The sequence below is a fragment of the Zonotrichia albicollis genome, chromosome 1, assembly GCF_047830755.1.
Source record: "Zonotrichia albicollis isolate bZonAlb1 chromosome 1, bZonAlb1.hap1, whole genome shotgun sequence".
NCBI lineage: Eukaryota > Metazoa > Chordata > Aves > Passeriformes > Passerellidae > Zonotrichia > Zonotrichia albicollis.
Window position 1 is genome coordinate 136,981,928 of NC_133819.1, and position 19,447 is coordinate 137,001,374.

At 40.3% G+C, this 19,447-nt stretch overlaps 2 protein-coding genes across 15 annotated transcripts in view; one reads left to right on the top strand and one right to left on the bottom strand.

Moving 5' to 3' along the window:
- Window positions 1-1,652: 1,652 nt before the first annotated feature.
- Window positions 1,653-18,652, bottom strand: LOC102064495 (carbonic anhydrase 2). Of its 2 annotated transcripts, XM_005479534.2 has the most exons (7): window positions 18,511-18,652; window positions 17,820-18,017; window positions 8,314-8,432; window positions 6,807-6,899; window positions 5,989-6,051; window positions 4,813-4,968; window positions 1,653-2,509 (listed from the first exon to the last, which is right to left on the bottom strand). In XM_005479534.2, exons 1-7 carry the CDS (start codon window positions 18,542-18,544, stop codon window positions 2,390-2,392), a joined length of 783 nt encoding a protein of 260 aa, XP_005479591.1. In that variant the 5' UTR covers window positions 18,545-18,652; the 3' UTR covers window positions 1,653-2,389. The 2 variants fall into 2 exon arrangements, with proteins under 2 accessions (XP_005479591.1, XP_014131205.1); XM_014275730.3 differs by lacking the exons at window positions 17,820-18,017; window positions 18,511-18,652 and adding an exon at window positions 10,548-10,598.
- The window catches only part of LOC106630755 (uncharacterized), a 38,990-nt gene continuing 37,572 nt past the window's right edge, over window positions 18,030-19,447 (top strand). For 8 of the 13 annotated variants that reach the window (XM_074555567.1, XM_074555576.1, XM_074555600.1 and 5 more), the window contains exon 1: window positions 18,030-19,349. In XM_074555567.1, coding sequence (XP_074411668.1) covers window positions 18,151-19,200 — 1,050 coding nt within the window. In that variant the 5' untranslated portion in view covers window positions 18,030-18,150 and the 3' untranslated portion in view covers window positions 19,201-19,349. The remainder of the gene's footprint in view (window positions 19,350-19,447) is intronic. The other 5 variants (XM_074555628.1, XM_074555632.1, XM_074555639.1 and 2 more) reach the window with 2 other exon arrangements.

Genomic DNA, 19,447 nt, shown 5'->3' on the forward strand with positions numbered 1-19,447 from the left:
ATTTCAAATTAATGCACTAGCCCCTTTTTTTCCTTCTATGTGAATTTCCCTTTAATCAGAGCTGCCTAGTTGACAGTAACACAATTACATGTGCTGGAACATCTCTGGTTCCATGACCAAAGCTGGAAAGTTTAACAGCAAACTGTTGCTGAATTCATAATGCAAATTAAGGGACCAAAGTGGTCTCTTAATTTGCATTATGAATTCAGCAACAGTTTTCCAGTTAAAACAGGATGATGTTAAAATGGATGTTGTCTGCTGTGCAACAATGGCAAGACCTAATTACAAACTCTTTATATAAGCAATTAGAAAATAAGGTCAGAAAGAAGAGCTGGATGCTTCTGTTCACCATTATCTTAATTGAACTCACAATTCAGGGAACAAATCATGAATGCCAAGGAAATTGTTTTCTTTATTTCCAGGCTGAACTTCATACATGTCTCCCTTAAAAAAGGTTGTCTATCTATTGCACTAGAATCACACTGCAAAATGTGAATTTGTGGTAAGTTCATGTATCATTTTATTCCAGAGAGACCTGGAATGGGGTTTTTTTTGTTAAGGATTTTGAGGTGTGGTTCTGTAATTTGGCTTACTTCCAGAAGAAAAAAGACCGGTGCTGCCTGGTAGACCACACAGGTAAGATGTAATACAGGCTCTTCCTGTACCTAAATATGTAACCTAGGAACACCAGCATTAACTGTCTGGCTGAATACAGAAGTACTTCATCCTCAGCAAAGGCAAACATATGGCACTGGCAACATTCCAGGTAAGCAGACTCACACAAACAAGACAATAAATATATGGCTGATGCTGATTGTCTTCGCTGTTAGCTATTATTTATGGAGCAACCTTAAAGTGTGGTGGAATATAAGATATGAAACTCTTTATTGCAGCAGTGCCTAGAACCTCAAGGGCATGTCCATGTTTTTACCCCAGCATTAGTTCACATTCTCTGCCATGTACCAGCCTGTACATGGGAACCTGTTTTCAGCTGTTCCCATACCAATGAGATTACCACTCCTCAAGAAGTCTTACTGCTTTGTATTCAGGTTATCATAATTGTCAAGGTATGGGTTTAGAGTTGTAAAATCCGTATTTTGGTTTTGGGTTTGTTGGGTTTTATTTTGAGGGGGGTGTACAATGGTGGGCATTTTACATGTGGAAGCTTTTCAAAGGTTGAGATCTGACACTTTTTTCTGAAGCTGTTTGTATGCACTTCAAGATATCTTCATTCTCATCACACACATTTCAAGATCCAGGTGCTTCAGAACAAAGCCTGCCCAACTGATACCTTATAAATTGCAAAGTGATTCCTGATGGAGTAGCAAACTCATAACAAATTAATTTAAAAACTAGCACCAAATTCTAGCCCATTCTTCCATAGAATTTTGTTCAAAAGTTTTCATTATACATTCAAATTTGATGATAATTTGTAATGATTGTTCAAAATTAACACTTCCTTCTGCTATCAGAGAGAAGATACCTACTTAGAGAAAATTTCTTAGCATATCCATCCAGTCTTGCATTCATGTTCAGTGTCACTGAAGCCAATTCCCAATGTATGTATTGAGTAATTATGTTTAATATGCAACCATGTGAACAGATTAGTGACGTCTTACCAAAATTAAAATAATAGCAGGGAAGCAAAAAAATAGAAGTATAGATTTATTAGAGAAGTTATCTAAAATACAATATTATTTTCCTTTTTAAATTAGAACATATATTATTTCAATGAAAAGATATTTTGTATTATTTCTATGGTAATAACAACTTTTAAAGAAAACATTTAATTTAGAACATTTTTAATTAAAAAACCCAACACTACCATTAAGACGTAACTAAAGCTGTTGACAGCACGGGTAAAAATGCAAAATAGTCTCAAAAATATTTACATGTCAGTTTCTTAAAATCTAAGAAGTCTAATTCTAAATATTCATTTTGCTTAACTTTCTCAAAATACATTTTTCTCTAAATTATAGCTAGATTCTGTATTCCTGTGCTTCTTACAAAGCTTCAAGTTATCGTTAGTTACGTGTACTATCACACCAGTAGATGAGGTTTCTTAAAATGGCTTATTTTGCTACCACCATATCCTCTCCCAAGTGGCCAACTTACTGTTATACCAAAGTGTCAGTCGCAGTAATAGTCACCAAAATGCACACAGCCACCCACCCCCTGCCTCCCCCAACCCCACACCTTAAGAACCCTTTCCCATTCAGCCAAGAGCCTTTCACATTTCAATAGCTGGCATTTCAGACGCAGAGCAAAAGAAAGTAAATGGATCTGGGAGACAAGATGTTGCCTGGGCACACACGGCAAAGTTTGATTTGGGCTTAGCAAAAGGGGCTCCTCACGAACACAGCAATTCCTAACACTCTCAGCACTGAGGTTACTGGAAGGAGGCTCTGACTTCTCTGCTCTTCAAAGGCTGACATGGGCGCCAGTTGTCCACCATATGGCACACGGGCTCATTCTCAGCGTTGAAGCAAAGGCCACGGAGTTTGCACATCTGTGGGAAAAGGCACAAATATCCTCAAATGCATCCTCCCATTTCAGCAGGACTTGTTGAAACTACACATCTTGGGCCTGAACCAGAACTCTGACCCAAAGTTTTGACAGTACTAGTAGCCTAGAGATGGCATCAGCACCTACGGGTCTGCATTCCATCCACACAATTTCCAGCCTTGACATAGCCCCTCCTGTCCACAAAATATCTTGGCAAGAACTTTGAATGCACAAAAAACAAGGACATAGACACACATTTTCTGAACTCTGCAAGCAGAGAGCTGTTTGTCCTTGATCCAGATATGAATTGAATTCCTTTCAGAATCCTCTGCAAGTTATACAGTTTTGGCTGGGTTTTTTTAAGTCCACTTGAAATAACAACAATTAAAAATGGCTTTACCCTTGGGTCAAAATAAAGCTGTTGAATGAATTCAAATTATCCTGATTTTCAAATGCTGTGAGGGGAAAACTGCTTCACATCAACAGGAGCATACTGTATAGTTATGGTACTTGTTCCTAAAGTACAACTGGTGTTTTCACAATCTGATGTAAAAAAAGCACCTTTATGTGTAAATAGGGATCTCCAAAACTCACAAAAAGATTGTGCCAAAATAATAACCCACCCCAAACATAGTCTCACACGGACAGGTACAAGTGCTGATGAATGTATATAGGTGGGACATAGGATTTCCTACAAATCAGGTTCTAGACCTGGTTTTTCCACATTCAAGGAAAAATGGCCTCAGCAGTGACCTGTGTCCTCTGGACTTCACCTTCAGGACCAACCAGAACAAAGTTCAGAGCTGAACCTCTGACAGGAACTGCTGTGTCATAACAATTGACAGCAGGCTTGCTATACCCTACTCTTATATTCACCTTCTTTTCAGCTTTGGAAAACCTAACCACCTTAAACCTTGAATCAATGCTCTTATATACGGTTTCTTGTTTTGATCAGTATGGGAATGAAAAAGTAAACTGCCACACAGTGTGGAAATATTGATGATAACATGGAGGGATGTGTAAGAGAGAAATAAGTGGTAACTTTTACCACATGTAGGTGGTTGGAGTAGGTAGAGTAGAAAAAAACCATTATTTTGGTGGATGTGCTCCTACCTTATAATAAAACCATATTTGCAAACTTTGGATTATCAACAGTAATAGGAATAGTTTGGAGTAGGGTCAACTTTAATGCTCCCTTGCAGTTTACTAAAGACAAAAATCAAAATCAATTACTGCTATAGTATTACTTCCAATAGATCTTCCTCATCACATATTCTTTGGGTGTTGCCTGCTTCTAAAACATTTGTCTCAGTTGCATTTTCTTTCCTATCAGAAACCCCCTAGAATTAGGTGCAGGTTGTTAACATTTCTACCATCAATAAAAGATACTTAGGAATTTGAAGGTTAAACTAAAGCCCTTCAGGACTGTTTTGCATTTATAGATTCTAGATTCTATTTATATCTCTCAAGCACACAGATCTGAACCCAAAAATGGAATCTTAATTTCATTAATGGGTAGTACGGAAAGCTGTGGCCAAGAGTGGTTTAATCTGCATAAGCTTCTTCCTACTAGGAAGACTATAATTCTCAGGCTGGTCAAAAGAGTATTTTCTTAGGCAGCAGACTTCTGGAATCTGCAAATTTCGCCTCTTCCAAACAATGGGAGCTTTGTTAGAATCACCACAAAGCTGCGTAGGATTTCCCAGTCTGTTCTGTGACAAATAACTTGCAAAAAGAGCTCACTGTCCTGGAAATGCTGGAAAATCAAGGGACCAACTACAGCTGTACTGTACTCTCTACAACTACTACTCACAGTGTGAGACTGTGGATGCAGCACACATGGTCCCCAGGTGCTTTGTAAACCTGGCATTTTCAGGGCAAGCAGACCCAGAGAGGTAATTGCATGTACAGCAAACCTGCTGATGCTCACAATACATGCTGGAATAACTCTGCATGTGCAAATGGTCCTTTCACGCATGCCTCAATTTTCCAGATTTTTACCACATGACAGCTCTAACCATGTATCTGGAAAATATCTGATAATTTTTTTCAAATTCCCCCCAATCTTCCCTGGAGTGCCCAAATAGAAGACAGCCTTACATTCTACAGCAAACTACATCCACAGGCAGAAGCAGAGTCCTACCAGGATTACCACTTCAGACAGATATTTTTGACATGTGATGCTAGCTAATACCCTGCACAGCTCTGCACTAACACTGCCACTTCAAAGATCACCTGGTGGGATGAACTGAAGCCATCAGTGCAACTCCAGGACACATCTACTGGCACCATCCAATGGAAGCCTACCTGCTCAGAGCTCACAGTGATGGGCTCCTTCAGAACGTGCCAGATCACACATTCAAGCAGCGGTGGAGTTGTCAGTGAGCCAGGGTATGTCCAGTAGTCTCTGCATGCAGGAAGGAGTCCAGTGGGGTCAAAATTTGTAAAGGAAGCTTGCTTTCCCTACAATAAAATAAGCAGATGGGCTGATGTCAGGGAGAGAGCATATGCACACACTAGGATTACAGTAGTGAAGTCTCCTAGGAAAGCTCCATGGTTGTAGACAGGCAAAAATGGAATTTGGCATCAAGTGTTGCATGCCAACTATAGTACCTTTGGGATTAAATACTCTCAGCAATATATTTCTTACAAGATTTTCGAGATATTGCCTCTCATATCAAATGCTGCATTTATGTTCCTTAGTCTTAGAGATAAGATTTAACCTTGCCTGAAAGACAATGAGAATTCAGATGCCTTTTACACTGATCGCATGAGAAACACAGAACCTGTGAGACCTGTTGGAGAGTCCATTGCCGTAAGCAGCACATCCCTTTACCATAAAGGGTGCCTGATGAGAAAGATGACAGCATAGTCTCATTCTTATCTTTCCTGTCCACATTTCTCATTGGCTTTTACCCACTATGAAGGTGCCTAATTACTCACTAAGTACTTTTAGTTTCTCATTACTCAGCACACTAAAATCACACACACTGCACACAATATTTAAGACACAGGAAGAGTTTTTCCCCCTTAATTATATGTACTGATCAAACTGTTTATCTGAACTCTCTCTAGAAATAGCCAAGAGAACATGCCCTCCTGGAAATAGGAAATTTAACTCACAGATGCACAGAGGGCAAATGTCTTTTCCATCTGTTACCACAGATGAGAAAGGGCAAATGTAGTTTAGATTAGGAAGATGAATCCTATCCTATATGCTTAAATACAGTTAAAAGACAGAGAAATGTAGTAACAAAGATAGGAAATAATCACTGTTTCTAGTATTCCATGCTCTCTACCTCAACTTCATTCCAATCTGTTTTGCTTTTAGAATTATAGGAGCACCTTTGCTGATGGCAGGAAGTTTGTTTTACTTTCATATATGCAGAAGGCTGGGAAGAAGTATAAAACTGTACTTTCCAAAGAGGATGACTTAGCACAGTTGTGATGGGTGTCCATGAACACACAGACAGCAAGTATTACCTTGGTTTGAATGGAGCTCAGAGCATCCACAACCCTCTGCATCTCAGGCTTGGCATTTCCCACCTGTAACACAACCCATAAGAAAATAAAAATCACCATGCATTCTCACAACACCTTTAGTTTTCTGTTACAGCTCTCAGGGAAACTTTTTTTTTTCAACTGCATTTCATTACATAATAGGAGTATTACAGTGTAAGTGACTTAAACAGGCTCTGTAAAATCATGCCAGTTGACAGTGAGCACAAACGGGTCAGCCAAGGACATTGGACACAATGAAGCTATTTTCATTTACAGTGTGTGGATTTATTTTTGGACCTAAGCTGTTCTTCTTTTATGGAAGTCACCCTCCCAATAAAATAGTCACCCTCAGTGAGGCCAGGATGGAATACTACGTACTGCTGGAGCAGACATCTCTGCAAGCTAGCTGTCCAGACAATTCAACTAACACAAAACACTCTGGCATTTAACAATGACAAGAAAAGGAAAATAGGTGTTATTTAGGCTGGTCACAGTGCAAATGCACACACACAACTTGGTCAGTTATGCACATCACCTTTCACTGGTAAGGCAGCATCACTGTCTTGATGAAGGCAAGAATGCTGCTACAGGGCTGCCGCAGTGATGGATGGCAGTCACACTCCATGGCCAGTGTACAGTTTTTATAGATAAAGGAAGGTAACAATTCGGAGCACCACCTAGTTTGGTATGGATTTGGGCAGTACAGCACAATGCTGCCTTATTCTTTTCTGCTCTTAGGCTCTCCTCACAACACAATGAATGTGCTGGACAAATAATAAAAAAGTAAAAGTTTCACAAACCTTCATGAAGATGCCCACCACCGCTAAACCATCAGGATGCTTCACAGCTTCAGCAAATTTACCATATTTTACATTCCAGTGAACAATATGGAGCTGGGAGCAAGAAAACAAAGAAGCACTGTGAAAATGATATTCCATCCAGAATACTTCACAAATAAAGATGCAGGGAAGTAATTTATTAAGAGCAAGATGGTGTTTTACTGCTGAGGTTTGAAAGCTTTTGTGTACAGTTAAGAACTTGTTGAATTATTTATCTGCTTTAAAGTTTCATTTATTCAAAGAGATTTCTGTAATGTGTTTTATTTTGCTCCTCACTCCTAGTCTCTGGTGAGTTTTAAAGGCAAACTGTGTCTGTATCATTCTGCTTTTCATGTGGTGAAACTCCTGTTATCTTCAGCATAAGTTTTTCCCACATACAGCCCACAGGATTTCAATGTAGTATTTTAATGCTATATATCCTGGAGTTCTGAGCACACTGACATACATTGCCGGTGTCAGAAGAAGCAGAGAAAACACATTAATTACAGATTTGACTCACAATTTGGAAAGTTTGGTTTTTTTAAAAAAGCCAGTCCTGCCCTTTACTGGAAAGGCTTGGAAAAGAATGTGAAATTAATCTCCAGATCATGTTAGCCAGGATGTTACTTTCTTTTTAATTTCCAAGTTATTTCTAATTTAAGTTCATCAGGCTGTTTCCCCACATCTGCAAGTCAAGTTGAACAAGTAATTATGGTTCTGTGAAAGACAGAAGGTAATTGAAGTATCTCAGATAAGACAAAAGCTACTTCCCTCATCAAAAAGCAGCAGAGCCAATGAATTTGTGGAGCAGTTTCTTTTATCTGTCAATGCAAATCACAGATACGTTCCACAAATATGTATTTATGAATATATTTTAGAAGTCAGTCACAGAAACCAGAGGTAGATTTCTAAACAGGGGATGAGGAAAGGTGAGATGCAAGGCACTAAAGTCATTCAGTTTCTGTATCAGACTGTAATATGGGGTCTTAAATGGTCTGAGGGACACCCGGAGTCTCAAGGGATCACTAAGAGTGCCAGACAGTAAGATAGCACTTTACTGTCTGCCCTCTTCATAACTCTCCTTGATTCTTTGCTACCAAAGTATGAAAATATCTGTTCCAAAATTATTCTACTGCTTTTATAAAGACCTCTGATGTTAAAAACTGAAGCTAGAAGAAGGGGATGTGCATGTACGGATGTGCTGTATTTCTCTTTCTTCATAATTTCCAGGAGTCATAGAGAAAGCAGGGAAAAATAGAGGTATTATCAATGTGGTGTTTTCTGTTTCTCTTTGACATGAAGTAGCTGAGAAAAATTACAAGCCTAATGTCCTGCTCTTGCAAGGACTATGTTCTAAGGTGGCATCATACCAAAATTGTCTATGCTAACCTTCTCCTGTGAGGATCAGAAGTGAAAGCGCTGCTGTGGTGAAATACTTAAAAAAATCAAACCTCATTATACAAAGAAGACTGGAGAAGGTAAAGCCTACCTCTGCATCATACTTCACACCATCCACAGTGTGCTCAGATCCCTGACCATCACAGGATCCCCAGTGAATATGAAACTGCACCAGCCTGTAGACTCCATCCATTGCTCCTCCTTGCACCACTGCAAAGTAAAGCAAATCACATAATTTTTGTTATCAAGTCTCCCTTCAAACTGAAACAACTATCTCAAGTCTTTTATGTGATTTACAGTTCACTGCATGCTGCCATGCTACTCCATATCATCCTCAATGGTACATTATTGCAATACACCAAAATTGATAATAAATGCAAAAAAACGTAAGTGACTTTACAGTGAGCATCTCATCAGCAATTTAACAGGCATGCTGGTATTACAAGTGATGAGGGAAGATGTAACTTTTCTGTCACCAGTAGATTTAAAAAGCCCTTTGTAAGAGGCCCATGTAGAATCATCCTAAGGAAGTACATTTGAAGACTGAATCATCTTCCATGTACAAATGTAGTCTGTTCTTTCATTTTAGATACTTCATCCATTTAGGCCTTAATCCTGCAAATCCTGTAGCAGATTGGATTGGGTAAAATGATTTTTGTTCCAATTTAAACCTGAACACCTGTTAGCCATGGGTCAGCCTTCCTGCAGCAAGGTAAAGCACTAGGCACAGGACAAGACAGTGCAGAGATGTGAATTCAAATCTCTTGTCCTTGCCATTGTGGTAAAAATGGCAATGCTTACACAGATGGACTTTTTGGAAATGAGTTGTTTATTTCTGCTCTCCATTATCTGGCATTGCTTGTGCTATGGGACTGCTCTGAGTGAAGCTCCTAGACACACTTTGAATTATACAAGAGCAAGCTCCCTTATTCTGCTTGTTAGTTTTACCCTTCTACTCCAACTGTGACAATCACCATTATGATTTGCAGGATCAAGCCCTACCATTGCAAAATGCTGAGGGCACAGACAATGTCTCCTCCAGTGCAGCATAAAGCACAGAATAATAACAAATAGTTCTATTAAGTAGAGGTATTTATCTAAGTTATCAGAGAAAGGTTTCACACCAGTTTATGTTTTGGTTGGGGATTTTTTCATTTTTTCCCCCAAGCATCTCAAATCCAAATTCAAAATTAAATCTTTAAGTTGTTATTTAAAAATTTAAAAACAAAAAGTAATTTGAAGTGTTAGGTATTTTAAGGGACCAATTTCTCTCTATAAATACCTATATACAATAAAGTGACAGAAGAGTGCTGACATCAGATATTACAGGTAAGTGTGCTCTGTCTATGTGCAAAAAAATGATTCTGAGGAGTAAAGATGCTTTCCTCTCAGTCTGCAATTAGTCTAGACATTAGCACAATACGTGCATGTGCGAAAACATGTATAAAATGCTGACTGGGAAAGGAGGCTGCAGGTTTGAAAAAGTCCCATTTTACACAAGCATGGACAACACTAGCCATAGATACCAACAATCAGGTGAGAAAGATTTCACAAAAAATTTGCAACACATGAAATTGAAGTAAGATTTCTTAAAAATGTGTTCATTTCCACCAGTGTTCCCTATGCATGCAAAATTTGGGTTCAGTGGACAAATCTAGAATTTGCCAAGGGCTCCTTTGGTAAATATATTTAGAAGTCTCCCAACATGTATCTTTATTTGAAAAACATGAATAGATGTTCCACTGCAACCTATGTAATTTCCAAAACTTTAGCCAACAGACCAGGACTTCCCTACCTATTCCCAAGCTATGTGATCCAAAGAAGAATGTCTACTTAAAGTAATCAAATGGGCACTTAATTTATTCTACTTTTACATTTCTGCATGCGCTAGTTTCCAAGAAGCATAACTGTTTCAAGCACAGGGCTATAAATCTGAGTACTTGTTTCAGAACAGCAGCTGTAGAAGGATATTAGATCTTTTTGGAAATGAAGGAACTGGCTACTGTGTCTTTACAGAAACAAAATCATTTAATGTATACAATTTTAAAATGATGCCATGGAGTTACAATGTTTCAGTTCCTTTAGCTCAGAGTCTTGCCGGTTGTTGCAGGTACGAATGGACTGAGGTTCCATCACTCCTTGACCTCAGAAAGCACTAGCACAGCACAGGTTAATCTGCCATTATTAATCAATGGAAAGCATGCTGAAAAGCAGAACCATGCAATGTTCTTGAGTTCATTTGCAGTGTTATTTCTCCACACAAAGTTTGCTATAGTCTCAAAACCTCAAAAGATGCAGAAAAATCTCTTTGCAGTTTTTGCTTACTTTTCTCATTCTGTGGTTCTCAAATCCAGCACTAGCTTATTTTGACTCACAGCAGAGCATTCAAAGAAAGTAACAATTAGATTAGTGTGAATGAATACAAATCCAGCAGGCTTAATTACAGAAAGGCCCTCTTGTTCTAGCCTATGCTAAGCAGTTATTTTATTTTTAACACTTCTCAGTCTTCCCAAGAAAGTAAAACTAAACTTAAAAGGCAAAGTAGGAATGATGGAACTGCATTTTTCTTCAGAGCAAGCTTTTCAAACCATAGACAAATGCTACCACCTTTTGCAATATAAAAGTCCACGGAGAATCAGAACATTGATACCAGCAACTTCCCTGTCTTTGTTCCATCTGACAGCAATATCAATTCGAGGCCATGTTGAAAAAAGTCCAACCTTTCCATCCCTTTTTTAAAAAGGAATGGGGAAGTTCTGATCCGTATTGGAGAATGTCATCATTAGCTCCCTTACTTTTGAAATCAGTATCAGTGAAAACCATCCTGAAAATACCTAGGTAGCTGTGATCTTTTCTGTTTTATAGTACAGCTTCAGATGCAACACTGTCTGAAAACAGCACAAGAGAAGCTGAAAAAATATTATTTTCTCACAGATTCCATTTTCTCAAGACAATTATCATAACCTGGTCTTGTGTTATAGCCCAAGAGGTGACAGTTTGGCAATGCCTGTTGTTCTTTTCCACTATTAGACACTTATTAGACTAATCTGGAGCTATTTTTCTTAGATTAAGAAAAAGGGTTTTTTCATTACCATTCTACCTTCTACCCTTTACTGGAAAAGTTATACTAGCAACATCCAGTAATTACTGGACATTTCATAACATTTCACTGTTAAATGTTCTCATAACTTGGTCTAAATTAAGTGAACACAGTATTAGAAGCACTAATTCAGGAAGTCAAATAAGCACCCAAACTCTTCCATTTATGTGACTCATACCAACTGTGGGATAGAGAAAGTGAAGTTTATTTGACTCCATTACACTTTCTTGGGATATTTGAAAACACACAGAAATCAAAGGGTGTTTTGCTACATCTGGTTCAGCTGTTTACCGAGGCTTCACACCTTCACTGTTTTATTTAAAGGAAAGTTGGTGAACAGTTATCCTTCCAATGTAAAGCAGAACAGCCTTGTAAAAAAATACTGTCAACCACTTCATACCTTTTTTAAGGAAGTAGCAGCATCCACATCTAAATTTCTGTAGGAATACTGCAGAAATTCCTGTTATTTAGTTAACTCCTATGGAATGTTCTCTTTATACTGAGCAGAAGACTAATACACCTCATAAAGCAAATAAACATGTCAAAGGATTAATAAAAATGGAGGAAGCACGAGACTGTTTAAAAAGGTAGACTGAATTCCTTCGTGTCATACAAATTAGTGTGACAAGAAAAAATAGTACTGTAAAGTTTGTCAATCTGAGAAAAATGCAGAATGAGAAAATGTTCTACAAATGAGAATCACTGACTACAAAGCTCCTTCCAGCAGCTGAAATAATGGGTTCACTAGAGCACAGTAGATGTCCAAAAGCTCCAGACTTGGAGAATTAATTCTAATTGAGACTCTACCAAACAAAAACCCAGCAGCAGGGAATTTCAAGCATCTACCTTTGAGCACAGCCCTCTTACACACACACTGCTTTAGCACAAAGAAAACCATGATTTTGTGTCAGCCTACAGTAGGTGTGATGTCTAAATAATATTCTAGGCATATGTTTATGTTAATATATGCATAGTACATACATTAGTGCTAATATTTGGTAAGCTTTTGTGTGTACACAGACATCTGTACAGTGGAAAACAGGACGAAAAGACAAAGCAGATGAAGCATTACTTGAGGCAAGAAAAAAACCTACTTGAGCACCATGTACTATTAATGACATGAAAAAGGCTCTTATGAGGATGCTCAGGAATTAGCCTTGTGTTCTTATGCAAGGATGGGCTTCCCATCTGACAGACTAGAGTTCAGTTTGGGTGAGCTGCCACTTCTGTGAAACGTGGAGTACAGAGAGCCACATTTTGTGAGATGTTTCCTTCTTTATGTTATCTCTTTCAGACATTCCTCCTAGGACATTGTATCATGACAAGCAACAAGAGCAAGACAGCACCGAAGCATCTGACTATAGGGCTCATATTTGCAGAAAACATCTGTAATGGGTTTCCCTATGAGAAAAAAAAAGGTATATCATAAGGAAAAAAACCAAAACAAACCTACTTCTGACCTTGCTAGAAACTTAGCCTGATAAGGCTACAAGGATGTTCCACAGAGATAGACCAGAATAAAACAGCTGCCAAAACACAGCAAGTCCTGAAGACGTGTGTATCTGCAGCAGGTCAGCGATTCCAATTCACCTCAGTTGAACTATTTCACCCACACTGAGCAGCAGCCAGGAAGACTCTGACCTGCTTCAGGATACACAGTAATTTAGGTTCTTAACATTCCTCCAACTCCCTGGGACCAGCAGAGCTCATTCCTCATGTATTCTCTTAAACAAAAATTCTCTGAGAATCATAAGATGCTGTACTGAGTCTCTGCTCTCACATTTCACACTATATAGCCTTACAACAACTTTGAGAACCAAGCTGGAAGAATTAAAATTCTCTTGAAAGTATCAACTGATTTAATTTCTAATGTAATACCTAAATACTAATGCAGTGGCTGCTCATTGTACTGAAAATTGTGTACTGGACAGTGTTCATACTACCCTCAGATCTAATGAAGGACTAGCAAACTCAAGGTGTGAGCATTGCCTCTAAGTATGCAGCAGTCCCTCATGCCTGTAAGTAAATAAACAAATTATCAGCTGAGAAGAGTAGTAATCGTGACATCTGGCACACAGCTTCATTACAGCTTAAAAATAAACTTTTCCAAGTGGCCCCAGCTGATAACAGCTGACAATTTTCTCCTGGTTTTGCATTAAAAGCACCTCTAGAGGAGGGATTAGCAAAAGGAAAGGAAGGAAGTTTCCATAATGGTTAAATTCACAATCCAAGTCAAATGTCTGCTCAGAAATTGCATGTTAATATTAAAAAAACCAAAAAAAAAAAAAAACAAGCCTCCCCCCCCCCCCCCCGAACAAACCAACCCCACCCCAGTGTAAATGAAGAAGGACACTTCTCTGTAAAGAAATGAAGACCTGAAACATGCAGGACTAATCTCATGCCCTCTCATCTTCTTTCCAGTTCCTGGAAATACTGGAATTATTCAAGTTACTTGTTTGTACAGACTTTGCAGCTTCTGCTGATCCCAATTCACAGGAAAAATGACTTAAAGATCACACGCCCTTGAAACCTCTGACTTTTTAGCCAAGCCATGCACAACATTACTTGTGACATAAGCAGGTGTCTGAATACAGTCCCCTAAATCTATAATCAGTTAGTTCTCTGATTCCAAAGGATCAACACATTCATTGCTTCAGCAATGTGGACCTTCAATGCATGACCCTATACTGATGACATGCAATATTATTCTGGCATGGTTAATATGGTATCTTTAGATCTGGGAAGCCTAAAAATAAACCAGTAGCAGTGACTTTGATTTAGAGCTGTTCCTTAAAGACAGCAGACCTACATGCTTCTTCTTTCGTTTACCAACTGAAGTGGAAGTGCAGAAGAGCAACAATGATATTATTTTCAAAGAAACTCACTGCCAACTGAGCAGTGCTAATGCACTGGCTCTTCAATAACCATTGTGACAAAATAGATTAGTTTATTTACAGTGAGTCATAATTCAAGACAGCTGAAGAGTATGCATTAATATTTACAATTATAGAAAGAATCAGGTAATATATTGGATTACAACTACTGAAGGACACTCAAAGGGAGCTACCATCAAGGCAAATACAGTATTTTCATTTTCAAGGTCTTTCTCATAATTTTAAGTTCTACTATAACTTAATGTTTGCAAAAATGTCAGATTTACTTGGGACACTGACTTGAATTTCAATACTCTAGCTCAGCAACAAGGAGAAGGGAAAAATTAAGTGACTTAGCCACAAGCATAAATTACCAGCACATTTTGTCAAGTCTCTAGAGTTTGACACCATAGTTTCAATTCACTTCTGTCAGGTTCTACAGCTAAAATATGATATTTTAACATTCTTGTTTCAGAACAAAATCATAGCTAATTGACTTCTTTTATAAACTCATCAAACACTTGGTCAGAAAATGCAGAATACAGAGTCTACTGCTGTGAACATGTCTTACTTGAATTTCAGAACTTAGATAAATTCTCAAAGACTCTCTGGAAAAACTCACACAGAAAACACACTTTATGTGTGTTACAAAATCTTTCAGGCTCTTGAGGGTTTTTTGAGCAGTCACATCCTGTGGTTTTATGGCTCTGAGAGGTCACTATTTACTTCTGTCTTTTAAAGTGAGGGAAGTGATACACAAGTCCTTACAGAAGACTGGAATATGCAACATTTAATATGATAAAAGAAATACCCTTAATGAGACTCCTTTGCTGTAAAGTTCTTGTATTATAGTTACACATCTTATTTTGAGAGTTATCATCATCAGTTGCTTCACTCATACATGTAGGGTCTAGTTCTACTACGAGAGTGGATAAACCTGAATTCAAAGTTGTATTCCTAGTGACACTTTTATCATAATGACTTCTGGCTGTAAAAATGAAGTAGAAATTTTTGAAATTAAAGAATTTTGAAGATGAATACCTACAAATACCTTATGTTCCACCACTATTAAAAGACAGTGGATATGAAAATTAAGAAAGCAACTGCAAGAATTGAAGGCAAAGACTGACTAAGTAACAACTGAATGGGGAAGTTCAGAATTCAGTTTCTAACAAAGCATTCCAAAAGGCTCCAAGTGTACCAAATAGAAAATACCTATTTTCTTTACACTATTACTACCTGCTTGGAATTTTTAAAATTGCAATTGCATATTTTTAATTGTATTATTTATTACATTATTATTAAATATTATTTATTATCTTTTAAATTGCATTTTGTATATTCAGAAGAACAGAAGTGATCAAACAGACACCAAGACCTAGAACTGCTGTTCAGAAGGCTTCAGTGTCGTTAGTTATGAGACTGACAGTTCTTAACGAAATGGATCTACTTTGCATGCAGTTACTCATCTTGAAGATTATTCACAAACAATGATCTTATTACTTCATTTTGCGCCTACTAGTACAGATAATTCATTACCACATATGGGACAGCTCATAGAAATAAGCAATACAGCCTGTGGGAAGTATTTACAGGATATTATTCCATTGTCTTCTATGTAAAACATACCAGCACATCACATAACTTCACATAACTTCACATAGCTTCTCCCTGTGATTGTTGTGTGATGTCTAAGCAAAAGCTGGGTATGCACATTTGAGTCTCAAATTCAGAATCAAGCAGATACAAGTCAAAGACAGCTCTATTTTGTGTAAGGAAAGTAGGTTACCTAGTTAACCGCATACAAATGAAGCCATTAAGTGAGCTGCCAGGTAGATTCTATGCACTGTAGATTTCAATAGGAAGTCTAGTAGTGAATGATCCACCCTACTCAGCTTCACAGAAATCTGTTTAGTGGGTTTTTTTTCTAAAGAATAATAATTTTTTGCTTCACTAATAGAGATACTGAGAATATTTCTACTTGCATCTCCTATCCTCCCACTCTGAAAGCTGTGTCACTGCATATTTGTCAAAGGATCCCTGTCACAGATGTTCTGGTTCTGCACTGACTTCTCATAAAGAGCATTCTTCCTGCAGACGTTCTTTAAATTATTATATGTTCTTGCCATTTTTTCCTCACAACCAGATTTCCACAGTTCTTTCCAGACTTAGGTAGACACCAAGTGAACACAAGAGTTGTTTTACACTGTGGAGACCTGAACCTGATTCCTTTGGGCTCAGTGAGAGCAGGATGACAGCAAGAGTAGACTTGCATGTATCTGGTAAGAGAATCTTTTTTTTTTTTTTTTTTTTCACTCTGGATCATTTACCTTATTCTCCATGACACTGTTAGATTGAACACGATGCAGCTCCTTAAGCTTCCCAGTGTTTCAAAAAAGTAAACAGAGCTCAGAATACCTTTTTTCTTTCCTTTTTAAAATATCAATATCGACACTTTTTGTAAACTATATATGGACCTATGTGTATTTATACAACTGGTAACACTTATATCTGACCACTTAATATTGTCCAGCAAAAAACTACAGTTAAAATACAAAGTCAAATTCTTAGAGCACTGCTGAATGTCTGTTACACAACTGTATTACATTAGTTACAAAAACCTCGTATTTTTGTAGGCACAGATCATTTGGTTTCAGCACCATTCCCTAAATGACATGCCCAACAAAACACTTAGGAAAAATAGGACACTTGCTCAAGCAAGTTAAATCAGGCAGTGTATAGAGAAGGCTGTGACTTACAACAGGATTGTTTTGTTGTCCAAATTAAAAAATAAAGGCATATTCATTGTGGCAGGGTGATGACTTCTGCAAATGCAGCCATATGAAAAACTACAATCAAAGACAACATACAGAACCCTTGTTGCAAGGACAGCTTGGATTCAGTCTGCCCATCAGAAAGGCTGCTCCTTTCAGCAAGGATTACTAAGGTTTTGCAGGATTCTATGCTTAATTTCACCACAGAGCACAATGAACAGCAAGGAACTGTGGACCTGAGTGCCTGCTAACAAACTTTGTAGGAATGCGTCAGACACTTTATCTTTAAAGCCCAGGATCAAGAAACGCCAGGGATAATGTTTTTTTTAAAAAGAACAGAGGTATTTTCTAATCATTCTTCTGATTCTGTACTAACCTGGGAGCATAGTGGCTTCAGAAACATGAAATAATATTTTGATAACCAAAGAAACTATTTCCACTTCAAGTTGTTAACTGTAATCCTTTGCTATTCTAAGGCCATTTTTTTTCCTACGATGTATTTTGCCTCTTCTTTTAACCATTTGATCAGTAGCTTATGATAACCTATGCCTAAAATTATTCCTGTCAAATACTTTAATCTTTTTTTTCCACAGCCAAGCCCTTATCCCAATCCTTCTGATTTATACAAAAATAAACCAATTAGCCTCACTGAAGTTTAGCTGCCTTGACAGCCTTAGTTTTCTTCTAACAGGATCTCAGTTTCCTGTTTGCTGAATCCTCACCTTGCAGAAGCCAGAATATTTTGGTATATTTTCATCCTTTAAAAACCTTTTTGATTTAGTATACATTTTAGTAAGTTTTAGTAGCAATTTCTGCCATTCCCCTCCTGCATACGAATGTGAGGTCTCACCTGACTTGTCGGAAGAATCATCAAACTCCACGTTGAAGGAGTGCCCGTTGTTGACGATGCTTCTGGCCGTGCTGGCATCATAGTTGAAGCTAAGAGGCTTCAGAGAGGAGTCGTACTTGGCGGACTTGCGGCAGATGTCAATGGGGGACTGGCGCTCTCCATTGGCGATGGGAAAGTGCTCATGCCAGTGAGCGGGTCCTGTAAGACAGCGAAACGCAACTCAGTGGGAAAAGACACAAAGTTAGGGGGATAAAAGCGACAACCCTCCTTCTGGAAATCTGGATGTTCGAACTATTTCGAACACCAGCATCAGCCTTTAACTGCGCGCCACATGTGTGGGCTGGCGGCAGCAGCAGCGGGGGCGAGCGGGGGTCCCACCTGGGCACGGCGGCACCCGGCGGCCGCGCAGCCTCGGCGGGGGCTGTACCGGGGAGTCCTGGGGGACACCCCGTCCTGTGGGGCAGCGCCGCGTTCCCTTCCCCAGGTAAAGGAATGTGAGCAGGGAAGCAGGAGATGCTCCGGCACGGCGTGCGGAGCGCCGGACGCGCTGCCCGGGCGCAGGTGCATTTCAAGGTTACGAGGAAAAAGCGCCACGAGCTCGCTGCCGCTCCAGGCAAGGGCTCCGCGGGGCAGCAGCGGGCACGTCCCGGGCGCGGCTGCCGGCAGGTGTCCCGCACCGCCGGGCACTCACCGTCGTGGCTGCCGTATCCCCAGTGGTGGGACATGGTGCGCGGCCCTGCTCTCCCCGTGGAGGCTGTCACAGCACCGTGGCCCCAGAGCGCTCTCAGGGGCTTTTATAGGCTCCCGCCAACTCCATGCCCTTCTCTGCGGCCAGAGGAGGGGTGGGGAGTGCGGGCGAGGGCGGAGGGAGACTCCGCTGGGGGCGGAGAGAGCGGTCCCTTATAATCCGCCATCGGCCGCGGAGCTGCTGCGGGCCCGGCGCAGAGCGCCCCCGGCAGGCAGGCTGGGCTGGGCGGTGCGAGGCGGGTTGGGTCGGGTCGGCGCGGCCCCAGGCAGGGCGGGGGCGCGGGGGCTGCCGGGCCCCCTGGTCCCCTCGTCCCCTCCGCCCTCCTGCCCTCCTTCCGCGCATCGCGCACCTGCGGGCGCTGCGGGGCGCCGTGACCTTGGGAGGCGCCGGGGCCGAGCAGCGCGCCGGGAGCCGGGGCGGGCGGCGGTGCCAGAGCGCGGCGTGAGAGAGGGAGCGGGTGTGCGTCCGTGTCCCTCGGTCTGTGTGCGTGTCTGTGTGTACGTGCGGGTGCGCGGCGCGGCAGGGCGGTCGGGTGCTGCTCCCTGCTGGGAGCGGGGGGAAAAGAGGGAAGAGGGCAGCCCGGCAGGGCAGTTCGGCAGTGCCGGAGGGTGCTGCAGCCAGGGTTTGTCATAGGTGACAGGTTTTGGAGGCGCAGATCGGCGGACTTACGGAGAGGAGCTGTGGTGGGGCTTCAGGAGATCGGGGATGTCGCCGCTTACTGCTCCGTAGTGCGTTTTTCCTGATCGCCTCCGGAGAAGCTGCAGGTCGAGCTGCGCTTACATGTAATTCTTATCATTGAAGTATTACACACTTAACTGTGAGAGCGGCTCAGCTACCGCTCTCGAGGCTGGATTAGCGAGAACAAAACTGTGCAATACAT